This window comes from Camelus dromedarius, chromosome 4, assembly GCF_036321535.1.
Source record: "Camelus dromedarius isolate mCamDro1 chromosome 4, mCamDro1.pat, whole genome shotgun sequence".
NCBI classification, from domain to species: Eukaryota; Metazoa; Chordata; class Mammalia; order Artiodactyla; family Camelidae; genus Camelus; species Camelus dromedarius.
The window spans coordinates 86,038,794-86,063,070 of record NC_087439.1 but is presented as its reverse complement, the minus strand read 5'-3'; the positions used below and the strand labels follow the sequence as shown (position 1 = coordinate 86,063,070).

The 24,277-nt window shown below is 36.0% G+C and overlaps 1 protein-coding gene across 3 annotated transcripts in view; it reads left to right on the top strand.

The window, feature by feature from the left end:
• Nucleotides 1-24,277, top strand: part of CUL3 (cullin 3) — an 89,145-nt gene that overhangs the window by 38,266 nt on the left and 26,602 nt on the right. For all 3 annotated transcript variants that reach the window (XM_031452273.2, XM_031452274.2, XM_031452275.2), the window contains 4 exons: nucleotides 1,466-1,579; nucleotides 20,037-20,197; nucleotides 21,140-21,254; nucleotides 22,938-23,166. In XM_031452273.2, coding sequence (XP_031308133.2) covers nucleotides 1,466-1,579; nucleotides 20,037-20,197; nucleotides 21,140-21,254; nucleotides 22,938-23,166 — 619 coding nt within the window. The remainder of the gene's footprint in view (nucleotides 1-1,465; nucleotides 1,580-20,036; nucleotides 20,198-21,139; nucleotides 21,255-22,937; nucleotides 23,167-24,277) is intronic.

Genomic DNA, 24,277 nt, shown 5'->3' with positions numbered 1-24,277 from the left:
TGTTTCTCAATACCATGACTTAAGATTCTCCCCAACCTGGAAAAGTTTAACCACTACTACAGATTATCTATGGTAAAGAATGTTTAAAGATAGAAGATGTCTGTTTAGGCTGGAGTTACTGAGAGTTGAGCTAGACCATTGGATTGGTTGGATTTGAATAACTGAATGGGTTGGCAGTATAGTCCCAAAGCATTGTAGGAACTTAGAGGACAAACACACTGCTTTATGACAAAGCTAGACCCAGAGTCTAGATTCTGTTTCCTAGTCAAATAATCTTTCCATTGGACTGATAGTGTAGCAGGAAGAAGTAGTGGTCAGTCACCTTTTATTAGAGAAAGTGGCAATACGTGTGTGGACTATGGAAAGGAATTCCTGAATTCTTAACCAGATTTGCACTAGGAAGGCATTTCAGATTGAAAGGAACTTGATGTGCAAAGGCAGATATCCTGAAAGAGCTTACCCTGTTGGCAGTGGATCATGGTATTGGAGGCTGAGGATGAAATAAAGGGTCTTTTATATGCTAGGCACTGTTCTAGATATGGGAGGTACATGTGGAAAAGACAGAATCCCTGCTTCCGAGGAGCTTACATTTTAGTAGGAGAAACAATAAATATGTAAATATGTAATACACTAGTAATTAGGGAGTGATGAAGTACTATGAGGAAAAATAAAGTGCAGGGTACGAGAGTAGAGAGAGGGGTTGTTTGAAATAGGTGGTCATGGAAGACCTCTTTGTGGAGGTGCAGCTGGAGCAGAAAAAGCCAGGGAGTGAGCTGTGTGAATCAGGGCAGAGGAGACTCTCAGCAGAGCACGTTTGCTATGTGCAGCTCCGTGGTAGCTGGAGTGCAGTAAGTCGCTAGTTTATGCTCACTGAGTGTTTTCCTCTTGCCAGGCACGTGCTATTACTAGTGTTAGTTCAATCCTTAAGACAATCCTGCAAAATAGATACTATTTCAAACATAAGGAAACTGAAGCACAAAGATTAATTTACCCAAGGTCACACAGCTAGTCAGGGATCTGGGATTTGAGCCCAGGTAATTTGACTGCAAAATCAGTGTTTTTGACCATTCTTCCAAGGTGGAAGAGGGGAGATGTAGTAGGGAATTTAATTGGAGCAGTAACCTGGGGCCAGTTCTGTGGAGCCTTATAGTTCCTTTGTAAGTATTTAGGATTTTATGCTAAGTGTGAGGTTTAGTCATTGGAGGGTTGAGAAATGCCCAGGAGGTTGCTTTATGATTCTGAAGGTCAAGAGACGGGTCTGGACTGTACAAAACACATTTGTTAATTATCTATATACATAGGTTATATTATAGCTTGAAATATTTCTACTGGCCTGTAACATGTTTCTTTGATTTAAAATCGAAGATTCCACTTCATTATTTTGTTGAACAGATTTGTGCATGTATACGTATGAGTGCAGTGCGTGTGTGTATAAACAAACTGTAATGAACTCTTCTGTTAATAGGTGCGAGAAGATGTACTAAATTCATTGAATAACAACTTTCTTCAAACGCTAAATCAAGCTTGGAATGATCATCAAACAGCTATGGTGATGATTAGAGACATATTAATGTATATGGTAAGTAGAGCTTTTTTGTTGTTTTTCCTTTAAGAAGTTAAGTGTTTCAAAACACAGTGTCTTCTTTCTGTCACATTTAGTTGGATGGTGAGACTCAGTGTGGAAAGCTTTTGTTTGTTTAATATTCCCTTCGCGAGGACCAACCTTAGTATATTTGAGGTAAAATCTTGGTTGTTCGTATATTTAATGATTAAAATGGAAAACTGAAAGGGAAAGATTTAGTATTTTTCTCAGTGTCTAGCACTTGTGCTTCAACATGAGAAATGCTGAAAAGCCTGCCTAACATCTCTCCTTGAGTGAGGGTGGCCGACAGCGTGGGAGGTGAAAGCTGGATGTTCTCTGGCAAGCTTTTGAACCCTAATGTCCTTACAGCTTCAGTTACGGGGATGTCATATTAAAACAAGTATTTTTGCAGTAGTTTTACTCTAATAGTTGCCATCTATCTCTCTTAACAGTAAATCTCTCCTAATAGTAAATCCTTGGAATATGTATCTATTTTATATATATATTATAGATGTGTATTCCAATTTTCACGTATTCCTGTTTTTTGCTTTTTGTTTTTATAAATCATGAGAAATACCTTGTTCATCAAGACAATTTGGAAAACATTGACTTGAGCTAGGCAGTTTAATCGCTTTCAAGGAGATTAAACTATCAGGCTTTTTTTTTTTAACTTAAGTATGATTATTAAGATCCATGAAGTTTAATTATTGTGTCTGCAAAACCATCAAGCCAGATAACTTGTCTTGTTCAATGTTTATGTTTGGAGATTGGTCATAATGATTTTCTTCTAAGATTTTGCTCTCTGCTTTTCAGATTTTTATTTCAGTTTCTTTCATTTTGATTATTAGTTGTAGTGGTGAGAGTGTGTCCTAGTTTCTTTTGGTGTAATAAAGCAGTGTTTGGAAAGAATTTCCAGTGAGAGCAAATAGCTGTAAAGTTTTTTGTTCTGCTGAGTGAGTTCAGTCAGGCCTATTGCCCCTGGTTTATAGGGCTTATTGACAAAGAGGGTCAGGGAGTGGGTACTTCAGTTTTCAGGGTTTTGATAAAAGGCTTAACAAGTTATTTAGCCTTTCTGAGACTCATTTTCCACTTTAGGATATAGATTCATCTTATGTTGACATTTTGAGGTTAATGAGATAGCTTGTGAAAACACAATGTCTGGGATTTAAATGTGAAATAAATTAGCTTACTGTTGCTCTCATTAAGTTGTAGATGTGGTGAGTCTTTAAATTCCAACACAAACACTGAGGTAGAAAATCACTTGTGATTTCATGGTCCATGTCTCATTGATAAAAGAAGAATTTTAAAATTGTATCTTACAGCATGCTATTTTTAATTTCAGTTTTATTTCAGTCCCCACCCCCTTTTCTGTTGTGGGAGTGGGCAGATGAAATCTCAAACTTTGAATCCTGGGTATTATGTGACCATAGTCAAGAAACTAATTAAGTTCATTTCTCAGCTTCTTCATTTATAAAATGAAAATAATATTGTGCCAGTTGGGTAAAGTCCCATGAGGCTTAAAGTAGCCACTCATGTAAAGCACTTACAGGGCCTGGACCATAGTAATGTGCTCAGTAAAAATTAACTGATGTATTTCCCTTCCTCTTTTTATCAAACCCATCTGTTAGTACCACAACCCTGAATAAAACCAGCAACTTGGGCTTCTGCTGGTGGAACCCCCTGCGGGAAATCTCACACAGGTAGCTCAGTGCCCTGTTGTCCATTGTCGGAAACCTCCAGCAGCCCTCCACACTGCCCAGGAGTCTCACGCTTCCTCTAGTCAGCTAGCTTATTCCGCCACTTTGAAACAACCATTTCTCTTCAGACCTCCAGCTGTCCTGCTAGTCCCCTTACTCTTAAACAGTCTTGCCTTCTGCCTCGCAGAGAGAAAGAGAAAGCGTCAGTGGAAACTATATTCATTTCTTGCCTCTGAATCTGCAGTTTCACCTGTGTTTTCTTCCCTTTTGTGTTTCTCTTTTTCCCTCCTGCTTTAGTGGAGGGCAGTGTCTCCTCTCCTATCAAATGCCAGTTCCTCACCTGTGTTAAAAGAGCACCTCTCCTTCTACTTTGCAAAAATCCTGAAGTATTTTCAGATTCTGCCTTTTTACTGGTCTCTTACTCATCAGCCACTTGTATCTTCAAAATAAATCCCACTGAATTTTCTTTTGGACTCCTGCACTGCCTCCCAGGGTCTCGCATCGCCATTCACAGCTAAATGTCTCATGGGAAATGTTGACACTTGATGTCTCTTTTTTCTCATCTTTTATTCATTTTGTATGTGTTCCCATCTTGCTTCTACCTCAGCTCTTCTGTTCAGTCTTGCTCTTCCTAGCGTCACCATGTCTACACATCTCTGAAAGCAAAGCTCACTGCTAATCCTCATGCGCCTTGATTTTTCCAGCAGCATTGGCACAGATGACTACTCTTTTCTTCTTCTGACGTGTTGGGTTCTTAATTTCTGTGACCAAGCACTCCCTTGTTATGCCTCCTACTTTTCTGGCTGTTTCTTTTCAGCCACTCTTCCTCCTCCTCTGCCCGCCTTTAAATGGCAGTGCTCTTGGGGCTTAGTCCTAGTCCTTAGTCCTTCCTTCTCCTGGTACATATTATTTGCTTTCCTTAGCTCTCTGTGCTGCCTCTGTGCAGACGGTTCCCACATTATGTCTCCAACCTCATTCTGAGATTGAAAATCGTAAATTCGTTTGCCTAGTTTATGGACCCTTCATAGTCTGAGAGGTACTTCAGACTTGGCATTTCCACATGAGCTCATAATCAGTGTCATTCCATTTGATCATGACAGAAACCTGGGAATTATTTTTGTCAGTTTTTTCTCCTCTGTTCTAACATCATGTATTTCTAGAATCTGCGATTTCTTTGTTTTCATATCTACCCCACAAGACCCCAGAGCACCTTCACTTCTCAGTAACTAGCCATGCAGCATTCACTATGCTCTGCTCTATTCTCTTTTTCATATTGCTGCTAGAATTATTACTTTAAAGCATGTGATTATGTTACTGCCCTGCTAAAATCCTTCTCTCTCATCTTGGAATCTTCACACATATCTTCTGTCTGAAAATGTTTCCTCCCTCCGTGTGATTTGTTCCTACTTATCCTAAGTCTTAGCTTAAATTTCTGGTAAGCTTTCTCTGGCCCCTGCTATGTATGGCCCACTGTCACAGCCGCTCTCATTCTACCTGGTGCTGCCCCTTCTGGAGCATCTGTCACAGTCATTATTAACAACTGTCAGTACCGCCTTCCTCACTAGCCTGAACTTTATGAGGCTGATGTCTCTGTCACCACTGCATCTCCAACACCTAGCACAGCTCCTTGTACAAACTAGGCACATAAACCTTTGAATTAATGTGCATATTCTTTTTTAATGGATCACACTTTTTTCAAAATGCTTATTAAAAATATGCAGTCTTAGGTACAGAAAGAAATTAAATTATTAATAAGTATCTTCATATCTATAAGGTAAGAATTCTTTCATCCTTCATTCTCTTTACCCTGCCTTTTTGTGTGTAGTGTTCTGGTCTTAATTAAATAAGTACTTTTTAAAATTAAGGTAAAATTTATATACATTGAAATGTGCAGAACTGAAGTGTATAAAATATTTTTGATGCATGTATGCACCTGTGTAACCAGTACTTCAGTCAAGATAAATAAATGCTTTAAATTTTCCAAATATCAAGAGAAATTTTCCTATTGATGTTTTATGTTATTTTCTTTGAAGTTTTTACCCTCATTCCAGACTTGTCATCAGATCACTTTATCTGCTAGATGGGACACATACGTGAGATGTATATGAGTTTTCTAGACAGATTTCTTCTTCCGATGAGTACTGGCTCTGACTGTTGGAATTTTAGATCTCAGGCTCAGAGAGAGATGAGAGAAGATGCTACACTGTCTACCCACCTGCCACCTACTCAGCCAGCTGACTTTTGCTCTTAACTAGGAGGTGTCTGTCTAAAATGCCCTGCCTCAGCATATAGACACCATGGGACACACAGACTATTGAAAGTGAAAATGGGATCACAGGTTACATGGAGGAGCCACTGGTCAAAATTTGCCTCCTGTACTTTGTTGTTGGCAGGTTCTGTGTTCTAAAAAGAAAAGTGTACAGATCTCTAGACACAGCATGTGATCTTTAGTTTCTGCCACTGTATTCCTTTCTCACATTTGAGACTTGCATCTCCTGTTTAGCCTCTGAAGGCACTGGAATTTGTAATCTCTGCTTTATTAGTTTGTTCATTTTTTTCTGTAAGAAATGTTAACATGTTAAACTTTTAAGGTTGATTTGGGACTACTTAGTATAAGTTTCCTTTTCCGTTTTTTAATTGCTTAAAAGATTAATGATTGGGAAAAGATCTGAGTATTTTATGGAGAAAATTTGTTATAACATAGCTTATATTATGGCTTTAATTATCAAAACAATACACAAGTATATTAGTGTTCAGTTAATTTTTTCCCCTTAAACTATAAAATGAATATAATATTAAGGAAAAATTAAATTTATGCATGGTGCTCCATAGGTTACTTTTGAGCAATTAGAATTAATGTCAAAGGAAATAGGAAAGCATTTCCTATTGTGATATGTAGGGTTAATGTAAGGTTAGTAGAGGAATTTTCTGCATAAGACTTGGTGATTTTCAAAGATATTTTCATATTTTTACTTGGATTTATATTTCCAGTCATTTTCACAAATATCAAAGATATAGTAGTAGTGCGGGTTTTCCTTGAAGACTGCAGGCTGTAAATTCAGAGGCATGGGGAGAGAGAGAACCCAGGAAAGGAGGATCACCGCTTCTTTGAGCTATTTGGAAAGTCATCAAGGATGGGTGACAGGGTGAGGTGGAATGTAGCAACTACTTTGTAAAGAGGAGAAAAGCTGAAGAACTGATGCTCCTGGTCTCCTTAGCAAGGTAGAAGATGGGACCATCAGCTGTGAGTGACAGAAGCATGTGAGGTGTTGAGGAATGTGGTAGGCTGAGTAGTGGACTCCCAGATGTGGCCATGATTAATTTTTGGAACCTCGGGATTGTTACCTTATATGACAGAAGGATCCTTGCAGGTGTGATTCGGTTAAAGATCTTGAGATGAGGGGGTCATCCTAGGTTATCCTGGCGGGCCCAGTAGAACCACAGGATCCTTATAAGAGGGTTGCAGGAGAGTCTGAGTAAGAGAAGGCAGTGTGATGACAGGCAGAGATTTGAGTGACACACTTTGAGGATGGAAGAAGGGTTATAGCCAGGAAATACAGGTGGCCACTAGAAGCAGAAATAGACAAGGAAGTAGATTCCCCCTTCAGAGCCTCCAGAAAGAACCAGCCCTGCCAACATTTTGAATTTAGCTTAGGGAAACTTGTTTGAATCTTCTGAACTCCAGAACTGTTAGAGAATTTTAATGAGGTGCTAAATTTGTAGTCATTTACTCAACAACAGTCGGAAACTAACACAGGGGAAAAGTTTGTAATATCCACTGTGCTGGGGTCAGCTCTCTGTACGTAAGTGGATCATCCGTAGAGGATAATTTAGGTGAGTTGGCAAAAATTTTGTATGGTGGAGGCAGTCAGCAGCGTTTGTACTTTTTCCTAGGGTACATCGCAATCTCAGAGAAGAATATTCAAAAACTAAGGAAAACCCACTGATAGAATTTGCCTTATTGAGTATGGGGAAGAATTCTAAGATAGTAGCATTGTTAAAGTTGTTGATTGTGAGTCTGCTGTTTAATAGGCATGGCAAGTCACTCACAAGATCCCAGGAAACAGTATTAGGTGTTAGGGATCGGTAGACCTGTAGATACAGTGAGAGTGAAGAGCGGTTTAAGAGAGAGGAAGAAGCGGGTCTTTGATACCAGAGATATTTTCTGTCTTCTAATAAGGCTCAAGGTGTGCCCATATCAATATGTGGGTGAAGGGAATCCTGATAAGATGGGAGATGAAAATTTCAGCATCTGTAAGGAGTGTGTCAAGTTGGTCATTATTATGAATACTGCAGTTACCAAAGGTAATAGATGTCAAGGAGCAGAGTTGAGAGAAATAAAGTAAGCTATTTTCTGAAGCTACCAAGGATTTGTATGTCCTTGGAGGTCAGAAGGTAGGATGAGAACGTGGAGATGGTGGAATTTGTGAGTCTGTACTTTCTCTTGTAGATTTTGTTGTTTTTAGGTCCAAAAAACATTTCTTCTTTACAGTATTCTAGATTGCACATTTAGACAAGTTTGAAAACAGCTGTATTCAGGAAGAGCACAGATAGGTTGCTTAAGTCTTCTTGGTGCTTTCTCTGCTTTCAAAATAACATCTTAGAAGCAAATAGAATCCAGTGACTTTTGAGCTGTTAAAGCTTCACACTTGTTCATTATTTTTACTGACCACTTTTGCAAGAAGGGTCTGTGCAAGACAGGTTTCCTATGTATGCTCTAGTTTTTACATTTGTGACTGTCAGTGTAGTACCTTGACACCTTATGGTTAGGTCAAAAGCCAAGTTCCAGGCCTTTATGTAAAATTAAACCAGGGCAACATCATAGATGCTGTAAAGGTTAAGAGTGTTGTGCTTGATAATTAAGATTTCTTTCTTGCCTTCCATTTCAGCTTCTGTTTCAAACAAATTAATAGAACCATAAACAACTTAATTACTATGCCCTGTGAGGTGATTTTGTGTGTGTGCAGTGATGATGTGGCAATCTATGACATTGAGGTTAGGGGGGAAAATACTAATTCAGCATGAAGTATGCCCTGTGGTGCAGTCAGACATGGAGCACATACATGTATCTTGGTGTAGGAAAGGAAAGGAAAGGAAACTTCTTCCATAAAGGAGGCTGCTCCCAATACACATGTATAGGATGTTTGGAGTAGTGAGAAAAATACTCAGTGATGATGAGTTGAGAGACATTCATCTTTAATTCCTGTTTTGTCATTAATTTCCTTAAATCATGTAACCTCTCTGGCAAAGACTCTTGCTGCTTTATCCATAAGGAAAATACGTTTATTGAGTAAGTGCTCTGGTTCTTACCTTTTTGAAGTTAGAGATGCCTTGGAGAATGGTGAGAATTCCTGGGCTCTTTCCTAAAAGCAGGCATCTGTGTACCTGTTGTGTATATGCACAACACACAACACACACTTTTATATGCAGTATCAGGTGATTAAATGGGTTCCCTGAAGCCTATCTTTGGGATCTGGTTGAGGATGTATTGTTTAGATCATTTTAGATTTTAGAGCTCTTTTAGCTCTGAAGTCTTAATACCATTTTCAGGGTGAAAGTGGACCCCTGTATGTGGCGACTGGGTCGTGGTAATGAAGGGTAAAACGGGAGGTATGAGTAGCTTAGTGTTAAGTTGACAACAGTTTCTTTAAGAACTCTTAAAGTGGATTGATAGAGCCTCGGTTGGCTGAGTCTACCCAATACTATTCATAATAGTAGATAACACTTTCATGGCTTAGTGTGTGCTAGGCACTGTTTTAAGTACATTTAAGTATATTAATTCATTTAACTCTCACAATATTTTTTATTGTTATTTTTAAGCAGTAGTTTGGGAAAGTGAAATACATTTTTTTTTACTTAAATTTTTTTTCTTTGAAACAGTAAAAATACTTTTCTGAATGCATAACAACAGATATCATTTATTACATGGCTGTATTCCTGTGCTAAATGTTTTAAATACCTGACCTTCCAGGTGAGTATTTACCTTTCCATTTTGGGAATGAATAAACAGATTAGATTAAGAACTGAGAATAGAGGAAGTAACTAACTTGCCAAGGTTGCACAGTTGCTACATTACTATTGTAGTGAATTGAATCCCAGTCTGTTTTGATTCCAAGGCTGATTACGGTCGTCACCACTTCGCTGCACCATGTCAGTGCAGAAGAATTATGTGTATTGACTCTGCTTTACAGAATTTATGATCATTTACCCAGAGTTGAAGTAGCATTCATTCACCTTTGTGCTTATGAAGATAAATTTATTTATTCGGCAAGTATACAATGAGTGTGTATTATCTGTCAAACACTGTTCTAAACAGCTAGGTTCTTTTTCTAGTTTTTTCTATCATTGGGCTGTTTTATGTTGTAGACATTCCATTTAGGCAGATAATCCTGGTTTCCCAAGCCTAATTTAAGAACAGTGGCTTTATCAAAGCATATTAGAAATCTTTAGTATTCTGCTTCTTTTCTCACTTTTTATTTTGAATCGTGTAATAAAATTCTCACTGAAGAAGTAACTTTCTAAGACCTAAGATACCTAATTGTTATTAGAAGTTATTTAAAACCATCATTATTTGAACACTCAGAAACTCAGCAGAAATATTAGAAACTGTAGCAGTTATTTTATCCACTTGACAGTATGCTAGCCTTACACTAATTTGAAAGTCCTCTTCTAATGCTTTAAAAAACACACTTGTTGATATATAACATAGATAAAACTGCATGTCTTTTTTGCCCAATTTTTTTTTTAAAGGTGGATTTTCTGGGGGTAATTTGTGGTAGTCCTTTATATGTTTTGGGTTAAACCCCTTTGTCAAATAATATATGCATTGTGAGATACCATCTTCCATTCTGGGCTTGCCTTTTCTTTTAATTGTGTCTTTGAAGAGAATGTTTTAATTTCAGTTTTTCAGTCTGCAGTTGTTGGATAAAGTATATGTATCCATTGGTCACATTTACTAACAAGTTCAGATCTTCCACATCTTTACTAAATTTTTTTGTCTGCTTGTCCTGTCAACTATTGAGAAATATTAAAATCTTCAGACTTGATTTTGGGTTTGTTTATTTCTCCTTTTAGTTTATGTATTTTGAGATCTTGTTACAAAGTGAGTATAAATTTAGGGTTTTAGCTTCCTATTGAATTGACTTTTATTTTTATGAAATATCCTTCTTCATCCTGAGTGATAATTCTTGCTTAACGACTACTTTGGTATCTTACGTTTAATGTTTGCATGGCGAACTTCTTTCCATCCTTTCCTTTCCACCTTTCTGTGTCCTTATATTTAAGGTGTGTCACTTATAAGCACCATATAGTAACATACTTCTTAACCCCATCTGATAATCTTTGTTTTTAAATTGAAAGGTTGAAGGATGTAGTTCATTTACATTTAATGTAATTATTGATACTTTTGAGTTTATATTTGCCATCCTACTGGGGTTTTTTTCTCTTTGTCTTATCTGTTTTTTGTTGATTTTTCCCAGCTTTCTTTCCTTTTAGGTGAATCAAGTATGTTTTATTATCCCATCCCCCTCCCTGATTAGCTGTTATTTATATATGCTTTTATTGTTTTAAGGATTACCTTAGAGATTACAACATAGATCCTTATAGTTTACCTTATTAGTTTTTAGTTTTTGCTTTTTTTAAAAAAAACACTTGTGGATAGTACAAGAATCTTAGAGTATTTTGACTTCCTGGGGTTTTTTCCCCTTGGCTTTCAGACATTTGATCCTGAGATTTTTGTTTTGCTGGGGACAGGACTGGTAATTTTTCCAACACTGTGTATGGAAAATTGTAGAGTCCCTAGATGGTGATACTTTCTTTCAAAGGAAATGTAATTTTCTTCCGGCAGGCAGGCATGATATCACTGTGATCTAGTTGAAGCTGGCGTTTAGGCTTTGTTAAGGTTGGTCTGTGTTTTGCCTTTATTTACCAGGCATATTTTTACTCACAGGAAATAGCCCTTCTGGGGTCTCAGCTAAAAGCCCGAGTTATTTACCAGTTTGATCTCCACATTACTGTGCCTTGAGGTTTCAGCTTTTGTCTCCTCTTCACTGCAAGTCTGCCCACAGTCTCTGTTTAGCTCTTTAGCCTCGCAGTGCTGCTTTCTATTTGGTGTTTTGGTGTCTCACCCATGCTTAGGTGGTGTGTCAGGAAACATCTCGATGAAAATTGCAGAATTTCTGGTTCTTCTTTGCATTTCTCTCTTCTTCAGACTTTTACCTCGTGGTCTTTGCTGCTTAATAGCCAGCCCATCTGTGACTTTCTGCTTGGCTTCTTATTTCCAGTTCTCCAGATACAACAAATGACCCAAGGGAACGAGAGAAGGCAAATGTAGGGCTCCTATCAGTATACTTGCCTTTTCTCCAGGATCCTGGCTCCGCAAGTCTATGTTGCCTTTGTTGCTCCTTGATACTCTTACACTGTTTGTTTGTTTGTTTGTTTTAATTGTTGTAAAATGCACATGACATAAAATTTATTATCTGAACCATTTGAAAGTGTATAGTTAGTTCTGTGATACTAAGTACATTCATACTGTTGTACAGTCATCACCTCCATTCATCTCTAGAATTTTTATGTTGCAAAACTAAAACCCAATATCCATTAAATGATAACTCTCTATTCCCCCCTTCTCTCACCCCCTGGTCACCCCCCTTGTACTTTCTGTCTTTATGAATTTGACCTCGAGCTACCTCGTGTAAGTGGAATCATAGAGTATTTGTCCTTTTGAAACTCAGGTTTCATCCATGTTGTAGCATGAGTTCAAATTCCTTCCTTAAGTGATTAGTGGTTACCAAAGGGAAAAGAGGGGTGAGGAGGGCTAGGCAAGACGGGTAAAGGGGGTCAGCTGTGTGGTGACAGAAACTAAATTTTGGTGGTGAGCACGTTGTAGTGTATACAGAAGTCAAAACATAATGTTGAACACGTGAAATTTATGTAATGTTATAAACCAGTGTTGCCTCAACTTAAAAAATTCCCTTGCTTTTTAAGACTGAATAATACTCAGTTGTATGAATATACCACATTCGCTTATCTGTCATCTGTCAGTGGCCACTTGGATTGTTTCTACCTTTTGGCTATTTTGAGTAATGCTACTATGAAAATGGGTGTACAAATATTTCTCTAAGACCCTTCTTTTGACTCTTCTGAGTATATACCCAGGTGGTGGAATTGCTAGATCATATAGTAATCCTATTTTTAATTTTTAGGTAGCCACCATATTATTTTCCATAGCAGCTGCACCATTTTACATTCCCAGTAACGGTACTCACGCACTCCAGTTTCTCCATAGTCTCATTGACACTTGTTCTTTCCTTTCCTTTCTTTTCTTTCTTTTTTCTTTTTTCATAGTAGCTATCTTGATGGCTGTGAGGTGGTGGCTTTTTCTTTTCATCTTGCTTTTATAGTTCTTGCCAAAGGAGTCAGTCTTATAAAAGTTATTCTTTCAAGACTTAAAGTGGAAATATGTGGAATAGCATTTTGAGGTGGATGTTATTTTACAGATGAAGAAACACACAGATGTTAAGGTCACACCTAGTAAATGGCAGAGAAAGGATTGAAAACAGCCTATCTGGCTCTTAAATCTGTGCTCTCAACCACTGAATTATAATCGCTTCTCTAATACAGATCTTCTTTTCTAAAAGTCTTAATCTCTTTGCTTCGAAACCTTGAGGATGATTATGCTTATGGTTCTTTTTTATTATTATTATTTTAATTTATTTTTTCAGTTGGGGAGAGGTAATTTTGTTCATTCAGCATTTATTCTTAGAGGAGGTACTGGGGATTGAACCCATGACCTCATGCATGCCAAGCATGCAGCTCTGCCTCTTGAGCTATATCCTTCCCCACTGATTACTCTTATGGTTCTAACAGGGACTGTATTCCAGTGTTGTTGGTTTTTTCCCCCCACCATTACATTTATTAAATTTTGGAGTAGAGAACAGTGCTTGTATTTTGTGATTCAGTGCAAATACATAGCTTTAGAGAAACATGACTAGAGGTTTGATTTATCAGCTATCCTAAGATACAGTTCTTAAAATAAATGGGAATTATTTGAAAATACAATTTCTTGTAACTGTACTGTTTCAAAAGCTTTCACAGCCCTAAGAGGGAGATTTGGGGTCCATTTTATGGTGGCAGAAACTATTTGACTTTGAGCTTTAGTTGTCGAGCTAAATTTTCAAGCCAGGTTTTTAGACACCATATTCAGTGCTTTTCCATTCACTTTACCAGTAATATTGTTAAATCCAGAAATGTTAATCTGTGCGATTTACTATTTCGTATCTTACAGATGTTTTTCAGCAGTGTAGTCAGGCACTAGCATTCTGGAAAATATTGGGACAGTTCTTTAAACTTTGATCCGATTAACCTTTTTTGCCTACTGTAACTCTGCAGTAGAAACTTCTTTGTTGCTTTTCTGTTTATTTTTAATGTTCTGTTTCTGTCTTCATTGTGTTAAGCCATTTTAACTCATATGTATCTCATGTTTTCAAAGTGAACCCTGCTTGAAAACGCTCAAGTTTATTACTTGTTAATAGAAGACTACCTAGTGATTAAGCTTGGGGAAAGCAGGTTCAAACATTATTCTAAACCACAGTAGCTACTTGTTACAGAGCTATTTTCTTGTTTTTTTTTTCTTTAATGAGTTTAATTTTTCAGAATTTATCTCTAGTTTATGAGTGGGAGATGTATTTAATATTTGTAAAGATTTTTAACCTCGTTTACATTCCTTTTTTTCTATTCTCTTTTTTAAAAAAATAAAAACAATTGAGGATTTTCTTACTTTGAGGACAAGAAACTGAAAAAGAATTAAGTTTAATTAACGATTTTGATAGTCGTTTGCTCGATAAACCAACTTTTAGACCTATTTGCTCCAATTTAAAAAATGGTCTTTGCCTAAATAAATAACCATTGGCCACAGTGCAATCAAGCAGGAAAGTGCAGATAAATGAGTACAAATCTGTAACTGCCCTTATTAGTTCATTTAGTGGTATTATTGAAAGTACTGAACTACTGGTATTTGAAGCAAAAATTTTATAAAGAGCTTCCTTACATTTGAGACAAGGATTGTTACATTTCTATTATAGTAGTACTAAGTTTTCCGAGTTGAATGTGACCCAAAGGTTAGTTTTAGAATTTGCTTCCCAAATACCTGTTTCATCTTACAAGCAAACATTGTTCAAATGAGACTAGATTTGAGTGACATTGAAAGGAGCTTATAATTTGTTCTCTCCTCAGGTGCACCATTGATTCCTGTGCCCAGTACACATGTATCCTCGTGTGCTTTTATTGTGACATAAAGACTGTTGGTTAAAAATATTTCCTGAACTATTTCTTGTGGGTAAAGTAGTGAGAGTTATTTTTTTTTAATTTTTTTATCAAATCTTTGTCATTGTTTTATTGAAGTATCACTCCATGAGTAAGGAAGCTGTTCAGCCCACTTAGAGAGTCACTCCTTGACTTTGCACAGGTTTAGCTTTCATAAGATCTATGTTTTTGCATAGTGTGTCTTGACACCTCTGAGATGCTTTTGCATGCTGAGTTTGATCTTTTGTTCACTAGCTAAATATTTAGGTGTCTTGGTGAAGCCATCAGTTAAGGGGAAAAGACAAATATTTGCCAAGATGCCGGAAATAGTGGTATCTGTGGCTTTGCAGGGTGAAGCACATGTAGGCTGCTGTCCTCTTGTCTGCTGGGCACGTAAAGAGCCCTTGGTCATGAGTAGGAATTTGCCAAAAGAGTTTTACGTGGGGATCAGCTGGTTCTTTCTTCTTAAAGCAGAGGAAGAAAGAATCCATCTCTCTCTACCTCAGCACCTACAGGCCTGCCTGTGTTAGTTGATGCTTTTAAACATGTGATACTTCCTAAATTTATCTAGCTTTATATTACGGTTGTTTTTGGCAGGCAAGTTGGTCGTACAAGAGCTATTCTTTTAAGACTACAAGTGGAATAGCATTGTGAGGTGTGTGTTGTGTCATAGATGAAGTGTTAATGAGTTGGTTTGTCAGCTTAACTGTTCAGATGAAGTCAAATGCAAAAGTAATGTGACTTCCTGATTCTGAAAATAGGAGCAATGAGATGGTCCTGTCATTGGTTACTCACTCTCATCCCCTGGTCCATCTGACTTGTAAAGATTCTTGTCCACTTCAGGTTTGCTCGGCCTAGGATAGCAACTCCTATGAGAGGAAACCATAGATAGAGATTTGAAATGTAGTTTTATCTCTGTCGTGATGAAACTCACATCCCTTTAGTAAATCTAATGTTTGATTCAGACATTTAGGCTTTCAAATGTATTTTTAGAACATCTTATATTTAAAATGCCTATATTTTGGCTTTAAAAAGGCAAATAGAAACAACCACCAACTTTGTATCTCTGCTGAACTCTTTTCAGTAGATAAATGACTAATGTTGAACTCATACAAACTATTTTTTTATCAAATTAAATACTCACACAGAAACATATATGAAATAAAAAGTTCTGTAGTGATTTAATTTTTATTTCATTTTTAGTGATTAGGGTTAAATTGATACTGTATTACATAAAATTAGCCACTTACTTTTTAACAAAGATTCCTATTAGAATCTGTAATGAAAATGTGTCCTCAAAACCTGATTTTTTTCTGATATTGCCAATAAGCAGCAAACAAAAGATTCAGCATATTTGTTCAGCAAATATTTTAATATATATCACGTGCAGATCACAAGTTTCTTGTGAATGTGTGCATGCATTGCTGTTTATGTATGAAACACATAAACACTCAGGTGTGTGTATGTATAGCTTTTATTTTGCTTGATGATAGTTAATCATTTATACCAAACATTTAATATAATTGACTATTCAGTATTACTAATTTAAGTAGTCATACTCAAGTTTGCAGGCTTTCCCTTCTATATTTATTAGCTCTCCGGTATCTATAATCAAATTTTAGGGTTATTGGGTTTTCTTAATATTATGTCATTTAACTATAATCATTATATACACCTTGATAGTATTACATTAAAAGACAAAGGTTTAGCCCTTATACAGCATCATCTGTATTTCCCTTATCTCCAGTTGTCTTCCATGGACCTAAATTTTCTATGCTTTGCTCAAACACTTCAACCATGTGTTCTCGTCGTACCTGACTTTCTCTACTCTGAAGCATCATTCCCCCCTTATGCAGTATACCTGAAGAACTCATCAGCTGCACCTGGCTCCCTTTCTGCCTTTTTGCCAGAGGGCTTAAGATAGCAGGCATTATACGCCATACAGTTATAGACTTACCTACTTTGGTAGTGACAGCATCTCTGTGTTCAGGATTGAGCAGAGGGAAACCCAGGCCAGGGGAGACTGATAACAATTAGAAAGGGAAGAAGTAATAGTGAAATGTGTCTTGATCCGTGGTGTGTGTTAATTTTTTATCAGAGAGTTAAGCTTCAAAGGAAATCATATTATCGAGTTTTAGAGACTAAGGTCTTTACCAGCCCATTGTAAACCAGAACCAGATTGGATAAGTGACTTACTCAGGGTCACATCACCAGTTAATGGTAGAGCCAGAGATCATACAAAGAAATTCCTAACTTTGCATCCATTTTTGTATTCAAAAATTTATCATAACTGACACATCCACTTTAGAAAACAGTTTCACAGTTTCCATATGGCCCAGTACTTCTCCTAGAAATCCGTTTAAGAAAAATGAAATCATATGTCCCAACAATAAAGATTGTACCCAAGTGTCCATAGCAACATTACTCGTATAGACTGGAAACAGCCGGTGAACTAGAAACAGTCCCAAATATCCATCAGCTGATAAATGGACAAACTGAAAGTGTCACAGTCATACAGTGGAATACTATTCAGCACTAAAAAGGAATGAAATACTAGTCCGTGTTACATTAATGAACTTTAGCAACTTTATGCTTAGTGAAAAATCAGACACAGCAGACTACATATTATATGATTCCTCTTACATGAAATGTCCAGGAATGGAATTGTACAGAAAGAGAAAGCAGGAGTGCTGGAAGTGGAGATTGACTGCAGATGGGCTCGAGGGATTTTTTTTTCTTTTCTGAGTAATGGAAATATATTCTAGAGCTAGATTGTGGCAATGATTGCATAATATAGAAATTTTATGTAAATTATTGAACCAGGCTCTTAAAATGAGTGAATTTTATAGCATATAAATTATACTGCAGTAAAGCCAAAAGGGGGAAACATTTTTTAAAAATCTCACTTAAACACTCTTAATTTACTCTGAAGATTAGGTTGCTTGTGTCTTTTGTTTTGTAACCTTTTACCAAAAACAATAAAATCTGACCTAATTCTTTTGACATTTCTCTTAGTCTAAATTAAGAACATGTCGTTTTTTAAAAGGTTGATATCTTAGTAGACGTATGTTAAACTTGCTAATAATACATATATGATACATATATATATATATGATGTTACATATTCCCTACAGGATGTGCTGAATGTCACGTAGGCATGTAGTATGGTTGGAACTTAACAGTACCTGCCAGAATCACCAGTACTTTCTATTCTAGCTGTGAAATAGCTTGACTGATACAATTCTCTCAATGCTGTTCCACTACTTTTCAGTGTATCTTCTCTATTTTGCTCTTATCAGTTGAGCTTTGCTTACTGGGAGTTACATTTGTTTTCAAACCTGTTTATGCTAATTGTACTTCTTGTTATTGCATAATTTAATATTGTGTAGATCAACAAAATAGTGTGGCTAACAATACAACTTGTTCTTTGGCAAACTAGATAGAATGTTTTGGAAAGACTTAACAAAGGCAAATCACTAAATATTGGGTAATTTGTTAATTTAAAAGACTGACTGAAGTAGAAATTGTAAAAATCTCAAAGGCTTTTACATTTGGATTGCTTTACAATTGTCTCTAGTTCATGATCCATCCTAATGAAACTGGAAGTAAAAATGCTAGGCAATTTATGTTGTATGGGTGTATGTGAGAAAGTCAGCATTGAGCTCTAATCACATAACTCGTGTTCAGAGAAAAAGTCTTTATCCCAAAGAATGCTTATATGTTTCAGATTAAAATATTTAAGGTACTGCTGTGTGTATGTGTGTGTGTTTATTAAATAGTTTTCCTCTTTTGCCACTTGAATTAATCAACCAGCTACTGGTTTTGATGGCCTTGGGTAAGAGTGATTCTGTATATGGTACTTTTCTGCACTATAGAAATTTATATTCAGAACTGTAAAAATCAAATTTATAAATAATTTGTGTAATAATTGGAATAAATATTTTCATAATAAGAACTCTCATTCTTTTGTAAAGTATTAGATTTATACCAGTTTTTATTGAATACATTTTGTTTTTTGCTGAAAAGTAAGCCAGAATCAGGATGTTAGTAGAGGAGTGTTGGGCCTGCAAGTCATGAGAGTATAAAGTAGCTTAAGTACATAGAAAACACTGAGAGCCATCAAAAAGGAGGGAGGGATGTGGTCAGGGCAAAACTCAGAATTTAAGATCTTGAGGAAGGAAGTTCAAGAACTTTTTGTTGAAGTCATCAATGAAAATTTTTGAACTTAACTAAAGTTGCTGTTGGGATTTGAAAAATGTGATACAGAATGTAGAAAGTGAACACCAAAGATGCTAATAAAAGAGCAGCTTTCTTTATAGCCATTAGGTATGTACCATTGTGTAAGATGAATGAAAGAAGGTTGGAGGCAAAATGTCTGTGAAGAGTGGTACTCATGGGGAATTTAATAAAAATTGGTTGGAAGGTTGATAATACCATTTTATGTTAATATGTTAGAACTTCTGTTATGTTTCTCTTTTAGCTTTATTTGATGTTGCTTGTTGTGACCAGTGTTCCTTTAAAAGTTCAGAGATCACAGCTTGCAGTGGGTCTTGTTTTTGGATTTGGAATGCTTTTAAGAATCTGGTAAAACCAATGGGCTCTGTTTCCAAAGTACTTATGTATGAACAAACACACAGTTATTTAAAAATTTTAGAAGTTCACAGACCCACCAAAGCCCAGAGAGATCCTGGTTAAGAACAGAAAGGAATTCTACTACTGGTTAATCTTTTTTTGTGAATTAAAAACAGTAGTTTTATTTCAGTGTCTTTTGGTGTAAACATAGATTTTTAAAATATTGCACAAAACGGGACTTTTGTAGCCCGTATTTCTGGATTATCTATACTCTATAAAGTGAAATACCTGTAATTGTGTTGGTGAGAACTTGAAAGTAAGATGACTACCAGTAAATAATTAGAAATGACAGTAGATGGGAATGTTTTAATTATGTAATACTTCATGCTGCTCTGCTAAATCATTAGAGCCTTTTAATATTTACCAGTACGCAGTCAGCTTGAGTCACATGCATCTGTATTCATTCAGCTCTGAATTTTACTTGAAGAATATGATCTTTGAATATGGTTTTTAAGAGAGTAAGAGCCGTAGTTGGGCATGGAATGGGTCCAGGCATAGGCTGCCTGCCTTTCTCCTCTGCTTTCTGCTGACTTGCCTCTCTCCCTGGCGCAGTGCTTGCTCTTTTCCCCCATTTTTCGTAGGATAATGGACGACCACCGGCGGCCATTGTTTGTTTCAGTAAAAATTGTAAATTGTAAAGACTTACCGTCTTTTATATAGCTTGGAAAGTACTGAAAGATTCCGTGTTACTTGAAGTGTTTCTCACCTGAGAAACTGACCTCTTTGGGAATTTTATTTCCTTTATTATTATAACTCACAATGATGATTTTTATGTTCACAAGCATTGTACTCATGTTTATATTATGATTTTGTTTTAACTACAGGACCGTGTATATGTACAACAAAATAATGTGGAGAATGTCTACAATTTGGGATTAATTATTTTTCGAGATCAAGTTGTGCGTTATGGGTGTATTAGGGATCACCTCCGACAAACGCTATTGGATATGATTGCAAGAGAGCGGAAGGGAGAAGTTGTAGACCGGTATAATAATCTTTTTACTCTCTGGGGTTTGGTGTATAGGGATTGTATCTTGAGAACCAATTCACTGTCATAATTTTATTTAAAAAAATAGAAGTTTGTCCATGTTATAAAAATCCTCAAAAACCTTATATCACAGTTAACCAAGTTAGCTAGATTTCAGCTTAAAAGTACACATTTATTTTTAGAAACCATCCTAAGCTTTTATCTGATATACTTTTTAAAAGCAAATCAGCCATTAGTCTCCTTTTTGATTTGTCATGTGTTTTTTATGCTGGCGTTTTGTTCTTCTTGCTGTTTGATAACATTTTTGTTTCTTTGTCATCGTCTGTAAGGGCTGTTGGCTAGCATTTATTCGTCGTAACCCCCGCCCCCAACATTGTTGTGGTGCCATTTTTGTGACTCTGCAGCCAGAGTGGCTGAAACATGTGAGACTGCTTTCTCTGCTTTTTTGTATTCAAAGCAGCTGTTAGATGAAGACTTGTAAAGTTCTTTTTATTACAGCTTTGGTGTTTGGTCAGGATTGCCCAGAAGCCTTCTGGTACAAAACATTGTATTGCCTATTAGTAACCATGTGTGCTCGAGCACTGTACCCTCTCTCTCCTCCCTGCTTCCTGATAAATAGCCCTTTTATTCTCTCTGTTTTTTAATACACAGAAATATTTAGGTATTTTAATATTTAGACATTTTAAACGTATTTTCTTTAAAAATTCTAAGTTACAACAGCATGAGAACAACTTCATACCAATAGCTGTACAGGCAGGATACACTCACCAGTTCAAATTACTCCAAATCCGTACGTTCTAAATGACTTGCTTATGGGAGACTGGTCACTTTGGTTTAAAAAAAAAATGTTCTGAAAGTCTTTGTAGCTACTTCTGTTGTATATTTTACATGAATCTTTAGTGTGCTTTTATTATCAAGTGGTTTAACTTCTTTTGACAGAGGCGCAATAAGAAACGCTTGCCAGATGTTAATGATTTTAGGTCTTGAAGGACGGTCAGTCTATGAAGAAGATTTTGAGGCTCCTTTTTTGGAAATGTCTGCAGAGTTTTTTCAGGTAATCAATGAAGATAATAAGTGCTCTTTTCAGAAGTTCTTAAAATTCTCAAATGTAGTTACTAATCTTAACCCTTTGAACTTTTTGGACTGAGGCCCTTTGGGGAAGAGGGTGCAGAAAAATACCCTTCAGTGGAAAACAAACTGGAGAGTTTGGACTTACACACCTGATTTTTTTTTAATTATATGTATAAGACATATAAACTTACAAATAACCTTAACATTTTATTATATTTATGTTACTAATTATTTACCATAAATTCACAGGCAGTATGTCACCAATAAAGTCTCACTATTCAGGCTTATAAAATAAATATAGGTATTTGCATGGTTCCATAGTGCATATATGTCTTAAAAACTTTTGATACCAATTTGCAGCAGTATATATGACCCCAACCCAACTAAATTGCCAAAAGTGAAGCTAAACTGGTACTAATTTGTAATAAATGATAATAACAATGACTGAGTGCTATGACAAACGCTGAGACAGTATTTATAAGGTCGTGATAATCAGGCATTCTTCATGAAAGCCTCAACTATCTGAGCAGTTTTATATTGTGGCTAAAATAGACTTAGTTGAATATTTAAAGTTTTTACTTCAATAATAACCTTTTTAAAAAATAAATGAAGAGAAATTTACAATAATTCTTCAGTAAGAGCCGTTGGATGTATATAAAAAGGAACTTGGTGAATTTTTGTGTCATTTACCAGTAAAGAAACAAAGGTGAAATTGCTGTGCCCCTCCCTTCCCTTTAATCAGTTTGTAGTCTGTCAGGAAGATTTTTTGTGGCCTGTGCTGGTGAGTCTGGACAGTGCTTTATGAGCTATTAATTTTATAATGTAGGAAGCAGTTGTTATTTTCTAATAACACAGCAACTAGTTCTAGATATGTTCGACAATATTTTTGACGTTTGCATTTGTTTTAATTTCCTTCATTACAGCATAGAAACACCATTAGATACAATCATCAGGATTCCTAAATGTTCTGCAGTGACATATGTATACATATGTGTATATATATAAAATACAATTTTTAATAGTGAGTGGACTGATTGTCTCACCAAGATTTTTGTTTAATGTGTTAATACCTGTTCTTACTATCAGGTTAAAATCAATTGGGTTAACATTTATAATTTGCTGGAACTTCTGTAAGACTGGTGTTAGCAGACAAGATTAATAGTTATTTTAAAACTCTGTTTCTCAAACTTTATGTATAATATATTCCTTTGAGAGTGGAAGTGGGGTGGGTGGCAGAAGGACTTCAGTGACTAGGAGAACTAGCAAACTGTACGATAAATGTGATGAATCTTTCTAGGTGTAATTTTACAATAAAACAAATTGAAGAAGAATGTCCCACTCTCTCGGGGTCATATGCTTCATTCTGTACTTTTGACCTTCGCTGGCATGTGCTTACTCTTTCTGATACTTAGAATACACTGGCAAAGTTTGAAAAATGCTGCTGAAGGATAATGTATTAATATAGTCTTATGTAAGTAATGCTTTACAGGTTATAATTGGGACTTCATGAATATATATATATATATATAAGAAGACACTATGTAAAATGTTAATAGTGCTTATGATACTTAGTTTGGTTTATGAGAAACACTGTTGAAACCCAGTTGAAAGCAGAAACACATTTCACTTCTGTATTTTCTTTTTTAAATCATACTTTTATTTGCAGATGGAAAGCCAGAAATTTTTAGCAGAAAACAGTGCTTCAGTATATATAAAGAAAGTAGAAGCTAGAATTAACGAAGAAATAGAACGGGTGATGCACTGCCTTGACAAATCAACTGAGGAGCCAATTGTAAAGGTGGTTGAGAGGGAACTCATCTCCAAGCACATGAAAACTATAGTAGAAATGGAGAACTCTGGGCTAGTACATATGTTGAAAAATGGAAAGACGGAAGGTAAGTGTTAGGAAGTGAAAAATAATTAAATCCTTATAGTTCTACCAGGTTCTCATTATTTTTTTACCTCTAATAGATTACGAATGTCAGTTTTCAAGAAGCTGTGGTGTTTAACATTAATTTATCACTGTTGTTACTTTGATAGGATTTTACAGTAAAGCTTTACACTTATTAATGAGGATTTTAGATATTTCTAGTGAATCGAGTGGCTTTTTTTCTTTCCTCTTAGGTCTCCTCACTTTGTGTTTTTCTTAACCCAGAAAAAGAGTCTAGTGTTACTGATGAGGCCAACAAGCTCCTCACCTATTCCTGCACTTTGTTGTTACATACCAAGGGGTTTAGACTCTCTTCATTCCCACACTCTCTCCTGTAGTTTTTGTGATTCTTTTAAAATCTGAAGTTTCAATCTTAAAGTTTTTGTAGGCATTCCTTTGGGAGTTAATCATGATAAGGGTATCCAAAATGCAGAAATATGTGTCTTCCATGTTGACATATTTAGATAAATTAATAGATTGGTTGGGGGAACTCTGAAGTATAGACTGAAAAGGAAGAAAGGAGAATTACATAAAAGTAAACATTCTGGAGATAACCATAACATTTACTCTTTGGCTATTTACATCTGTTTTCCTAAGATGGTATTTTGTGACGAGTACCCTAGAAGAAATTATAAAGAACAACAGTCATGTTGCCCTCATTTTTAATTTCTGCAGCTTTAGTTTAAAACTATAATTTTATAATATATATATACACACACACATATATGTGGTTTTAAAAAAATAAACAAACATGGTGCTCTTGCTATTCTGTTTCTTAGATCAAGTCTTAGGGATATTTTAACCACATACTACTTATAAAAGAGATACATACTGCCTGCTGGGTCATAACCTAGGTAGGGAATGAAAAAAAAATTTTTTTAAGTTAATTTAAAAGAGGAGAATGTAAAAGAAGGGAAAAAAAAGATAATGGGAAGAGAGGTTGTTCTGTGCTGCGTCTAGTAGAATCCTTGCCTTGTGTTTTGAAATGGTTATATTTCTGTATATGTGCTAAGTTCCTGAAAAGTTGTATGTAAATTTGTTGTTTTTATTAAACTAGAGACAAGTTACTTTTTAAT